The 6,000-nt window shown below is 46.4% G+C and overlaps 1 protein-coding gene across 2 annotated transcripts in view; it reads right to left on the reverse strand.

Annotated features, from left to right (window-relative positions):
• The window catches only part of enpp6 (ectonucleotide pyrophosphatase/phosphodiesterase 6), a 111,014-nt gene extending 105,958 nt beyond the window's left edge, over window positions 1-5,056 (reverse strand). Inside the window, exon 1 of one of the 2 annotated variants that reach the window (XM_072515863.1) lies at window positions 4,724-5,056. In XM_072515863.1, coding sequence (XP_072371964.1) covers window positions 4,724-4,964 — 241 coding nt within the window. In that variant the 5' untranslated portion in view covers window positions 4,965-5,056. The remainder of the gene's footprint in view (window positions 1-4,723) is intronic. The other variant, XM_072515862.1, reaches the window with a different exon arrangement.
• Window positions 5,057-6,000: the final 944 nt, after the last annotated feature.

Genomic DNA, 6,000 nt, shown 5'->3' on the forward strand with positions numbered 1-6,000 from the left:
ACAGCCACAATGGTGAATTTTCTTACTCTGTGGAGACAGAGTTGGAAACTGGGGATGGGGCTGGGAAAATGTGGGAGGAGTGTGTCAGGACAGCTCCCCGTGTATGACCACCTCCAGGGGACTTTTCCAGGGGTGGGCTCGGATCAGGATTCACTGATTCCGCACAGAGGCGGATAGCTAATTTATTGCTTATTCTTTCATGGGCTCTGGTGGTCACTGGCAAGACCAGCATTTGTTGCTCATCTCTAATTGCCCTTAGTGGTGGTGAGCTGACATCTTCAATGAGATACATACACAGTGCTGTTAGTTTCAGGATTTTGACCCAGTGACAGTGATGGAATGGTGATATAATTTCAAGTCAGGATGTGTGTGGCTTGGAGGGGAACTTGTAGGTGATGGTGTACCCATGCATCTGCTGCCCTTGTCCTTAGAGGTGGTAGAGGTCACCAGTTTGGAAGGTGCTGTTGAAGGAGGCTTTACTAATTGCTGCAGTGCATCTTGTAGATGGTAAATATTGTTCCACTGTTCGTTGGTGGTGGAGGGAGTGAATGAAGAGGGTGGTGGATTGGGTGCCAATCAAGCGGGCTGAACATTTTGAATATTGTTGGAGCTGCACTCATCCAGGCAAGTGGAGAGCATTCCAATCCACTCCTGACTTGTTCCTTGTTGGTTTAGGGAAGTCAGGAAATGAGTTACTTGCTGCAGAATTTCCAGCCTCTGACCTGCTCTTGTGGCCACAATATTTATAGGGCTGATCCAGTTAAGGTCTGGGTAATGGTAGCCCCCAGGATGTTGATAGTGGGTATTCAGCAATCGTAACACTGTTGAATGTCATGGGGAGATGGTTGGATTCTCTGTTGTTGGTGATGGACCTCCTGCAGCAATGTCCTGGCACTGAGATAACTGGCCTGCAACAACCAGAAGTATCTTCCTTTGTGGCAACTATGGCGGAGATAGTCACCTCCACATATATGCTGAAGGAGATATTCTGGAATATGTTGAGTGATAATAATAATCTTTATTGTCACAAGTAGGCTGACATTAACACTGCAATGAAGTTACTGTGAAAAGCACCAAGTCACCACATTTCGGCATCTGTTTGGATACACAGGGAGAATTCAGAATGACCAAATTACCTAACAGCATGTCTTTTGGAATTTGTGGGAGGAAACGAGAGCTCCCAGAGAAAACCCGCGCAGACACAGGGAAAATGTGCAGACTCTGCACAGTGACCCAAGCCGGGAATCGAACCTGGGACCCTGGCGCTGTGAAGCAACAGTGGTAACCACTGTGCTACTGTGCTGCCCATACCTCAGCAGTCATCTCTCTCAAAAGGGCACCGATGAGGAGATCTTATACCAGATCGACTGTGTCAGCTCAGTTTTCTACAATCTACAGCAGCGAGTGTTTGACATCAAAGACCTCTGCAAATAGACTAGTGTACAGAGCAGTTGTCGACACCACACTGCTGTGTGGCACTGTGTACCAGTGACACAGAAGAGTACCAGAGAACTTGCATTAACAAAGCATCCACCTAACCCTCCATATTCAATGGGAGATTTGTTGAACTAGGATTACTGGTGTCCTTCTTGGAGTCAGTCCCACATGTATTCTGTTATGGGAGAGGCGTTTTCAGAACCCTAAAATGTATCATGGAGTTCAACCAACCTCCCCCTTTAATGGATTGCTGCTTTTGAAGCATACGGCTTGTTCCCCAGGTGTGATATTACAATTATGGACACGTGGTTTTTAAACACAAAACAATGTTTATTCCATGAACTCAACTTAACCTGTTAAATAAACAGTGGATCCCTTAACACCCCTTACTTCAAAGATAACCCCGAAAATAATACAACACTAAATAATCCCTCAAAATGTTCCTTCAAACATCCAAAAGGCTTGAAACCTTCAAAACAGTAACACACCAGGTCACTGCTAATATATATTCTGTTGGATGGCAGAGATATATCAGCTTGGTTGACTTCAGCTCCAGCACCTTGCTTGTCTTCCTGCAGCTCTCTGGAAACACACAGACACATACAAGCTGCTTTTTCAAACTGAGACCAAAAGCAGAAGTGAGCTCAGCTCCCCCCCGTGATATCACTTCAGTAATATGATAAGCTTCATCTGTTGAAGGTACATTTCTTCAGCATCCAATTCTTAAAGGCACTCTCACATGACAATTCAGACGCCTACAAAGTCAACCTTGATGGACTGGACACTGGACATGACCCCTGATCTAGCTTGGAAATATCCCAGTGGAAAGACCTATGACCATTATCACCTTCAAAGCCCTTGGCAGTGCTGTTCTTGCCTGTTGAGTCTGCAAGTCTGCCTACAATCGGTGGCAGGTTGCAGTGAGCACCTCCTTAGTGAAACGTGGAGTTGACTATTGTTCCTTGCTGAGTGTGAGGTAGGAGAGTCCGCCGCAGTCCCAGTGCTAACCACTGCGCCACTTGCCACCCTAACTTATTCCTGTTCTGTGTTGCCTCTGTTTGATCTCCCTCTTACTCTCCAGACCAGAGTGAATAGGAAATACAGTACCAATGATTGACAACAAGTCAGAACCAAGATGTTCACTATGTTTCCCACTACTCCTTGTAGACATCACATCATTGACGTGACAGTGCAAACCACCATGCACTTCCACAAACTCAACAGCAGCCACTGAACTCCAATCAGCAAGTAACCCAAGAATGGTTAATGATCCCTTTAAATAGCTGTGTGTGTGGATTTTTTACTTGCTACTGAATGCATGTTCAGCTGTGTGACATTAAGGGAGGACGAGACCAACCGTTGAACTCTCAAATTACATCGCTGGCATCATGACCTGCCTACTCTGTATACTTCTAGGTGCACACCCCTCATATGGACAGCACTCTGCAAAATGACATCCGACACAACCTGTACCAGAGGTATGTGGTGCAGATGCCATTTTGAAGGTGAAACTGCCCTCACTGCACTGAAGATATGCAAGTAGGAAGCCAAATTAAGCCTTTCATAGAATTTACAGAGCAGAAGGAGGCCATTCAGCCCATCGAGTCTGCACCGGTTCTTGGAAAGAGCACCCTACCCAAGGTCAACACCGCCACCCTATCCCCATAACCCAGTAACCCCACGGGCAATTTTGGACACTAAGGGCAATTTATCATGGCCAATCCACCTAACCCGCACATCTTTGGACTGTGGGAGGAAACCGGAGCACCCGGAGGAAACCCACGCACACACGGGGAGGATGTGCAGACTCCGCACAGACAGTGACCCAAGCCAGAATCGAACCTGGGACCCTGGAGCTGTGAAGCAATTGTGCTATCCACAAGGCTACCGTGCTGCCCCCTAGCTCTTAGCTGTGGAGCACTTTGGGATGTTTACTCTTTAAAATTAAAAGCCCCTTATAAAGATAAGGTGACCTACTTAAGACTGCAATTGTCCATATGGATCCAATTCTCCCAGCAGCTGTCCTTTTGACAGAGGTTACTTTCTCAGTAAGTTTATTTTTATTTGATTTGTAAAGTGGCCAGCTAACAGAGCGATTGGAGCCTATTTTAAACTGGGCTGACACACACCACACTGGGGGTTGCTGAAGCAGAGTAAGAAGTCTTACAACACCAGGTTAAAGTCCAACAGGTTTGTTTCAAATCAATTGCTTTCGGAGCGTTGCTCCTTCCTCAGGTGAACAAAGAGGTAGAAACATATATATATAGACGAAGTCAAAGATGCAAGACAATGTTTTTCCACACGCGACAACGCAGAATCGTTGAACAGAAGCTTATAGCCAAGTTCCGCACACATGGGTGCGGCCTCAGCCGGGACCTTGGATTCATGTCACATTACATTCACCCCCCACCATCTGGCCTGCGAAATCCTACCAACTGACCTGGCTTGAGACAATTCACACCTCTTTAACCTGGGATTACCCCTCTCTCTGGATCTGTAAAGACTTAATTACCAACAAATCCTCGCATTCATAGCATTGTGTTGCATCTTTGACTATACACATGTTTCTGGAACCTGCCTCTTCATTCACCTGAGGAAGGAGCAGTGCTCCGAAACCTAGTGATTTGAAACAAACCTGTTGGACTTTAACCTGGTGTTGTAAGACTTGTTACTTTGCTCACCCCAGCCCAACGGCATCTCCACATCATGCTGAAGCAGGGCGTAAAGATCCTGCAGAGTCTCCAAATGGGCTTCCACACGGTGCCTCTATAACAGCAGCATCGCCTCACAAAATCGTGCCGCCTGAAAACTGAACAACAACTTTCAAGAAAGCTCCAGTGCGGGCCATTCTTGGGAGGTCAACTCAGCACTTGCCTCCCGAATATTTTAACCGTCCCGTTCTCGTCCAATAACCCATTGGTTGTAAGGGCTAATTAGTCGCGACTTAAAGCGAACAGCAGTGATTTCCTTTCCATCTATTCACTTATAACACGATGAAGGCTTCCCATTCAAACAGGTTTTGCCCAGTGCTACATGTTATATGTTAAAATAATCTGTTATTTATCAACAATCTGCATTTTTGGTTTTCTAAATGAACAGCAATTCATTGCACATGGTTCATAATTTGATTTTTTTTTAATCTTGTGAAATGCTCCCTGAACAGATTTAAACAATGATGTGTCAGAATATCATTGTCCATTTAATGTTTTGTGAATGAAATATTAAATGGACACTAGTTTTTTTTTGAAGAGCCCCTTTCTCTCCCTCTCTCACCATCTTTACCTACCGGTCATGAGGGAGTAATAATTCGGATAGGACAGGCTGGGGAACTCCGGGGTCAGGTAATCCGCTTTGACGCCCAGTTCCACGATCTCCCGGAGACCCGGCAGGTTGCGCAGCTCCTCTTCACTGATGTAATCGAAGCGGAAGCCATCGATGAGGAAAACCAACAGTTTTCTCTTTGCCAGGCAGGGCATTGAGAGAAAGGCGAGCACGGCCAGGGCACAAAGAACGGCGCGCCTGGCCATTGTTAACCCTCGAGGTGGTGGTGCTGCTGCAGCGTGTGGAGCCTGCGCAGGCGGTGCTATCCCAGCGTGAGGAGCACGGGCAGACAGTGGTGCTGCTGCTGTGAGGGCGAGCCGCCAACTGAGGTTGCAGTGAAGGGAACGGCATGGTCAAAGTACCTGATGGAAAGGCTTCAAGGAACTCTCTGCATCAACATTACCCCACAGGAGATCCTGACTTTAATTGTAGATGCCTCCTTCTTTGTTCACAAGCGTTTATTGTACTCTAATATATCTACATATATATATTATATAAATGTAAGCGCTAGCTGGGGTTTCCTGTCTGAAAAATGAAAAATGAATGAAACAATTGTATTGTCACAAGTAGGCTTCAATGAAGCTACTGTGAAAAGCCCCTAGTCGCCACATTCTGGCGCCTGTTCAGGGAGGCTGGTACGGCTTTAAAAGCCAGCGATTTAGCCCAGTGTGCTAAACCAGCTAAACCTGTCTTGCTTCGTGTGCACGCGTTGACAGCCGTACTGAGCCCATCATAAGGACAAATGTTCGGGATTGGGCCCTTCGGCCCTTCCATCCTGCTACACCATTCAATCAGATGATTGATCTCACGGGTGGCCCAGTGGTTAGCACTACTGCCTCATAGCGCCTGGGATGCCGGTTAACTTTTGGTCTTGGGTGACTGTACGGTGTTAGCATGTTCTCCCTGTGTCTGCGTGGAGTTCCTCTGGGTGCTCCGGTTTCCTCCCACAGTCCAAAGAACATAAGAACTAGAAGCAGGAGTAGGCCATCTGGCTCCTCGAGCCTACTCCGCCATTCAATGAGATCATGGCTGATCTTTTGTGGACTCAGCTCCACTTTCCGGCCCGAACACCATAACCCTTAATCCCTTTATTCTTCAAAAAACTATCTATCTTTATCTTAAAAACATTTAATGAAGGAGCCTCTACTGCTTCACTGGGCAAGGAATTCCATAGATTCACAACCCTTTGGGTGAAGAAGTTACTCCTAAACTCAGTCCTAAATCTATTTCCCTTTATTTTGA

Source organism: Scyliorhinus torazame, chromosome 9 (genome assembly GCF_047496885.1).
Source record: "Scyliorhinus torazame isolate Kashiwa2021f chromosome 9, sScyTor2.1, whole genome shotgun sequence".
Classification (NCBI taxonomy): domain Eukaryota; kingdom Metazoa; phylum Chordata; class Chondrichthyes; order Carcharhiniformes; family Scyliorhinidae; genus Scyliorhinus; species Scyliorhinus torazame.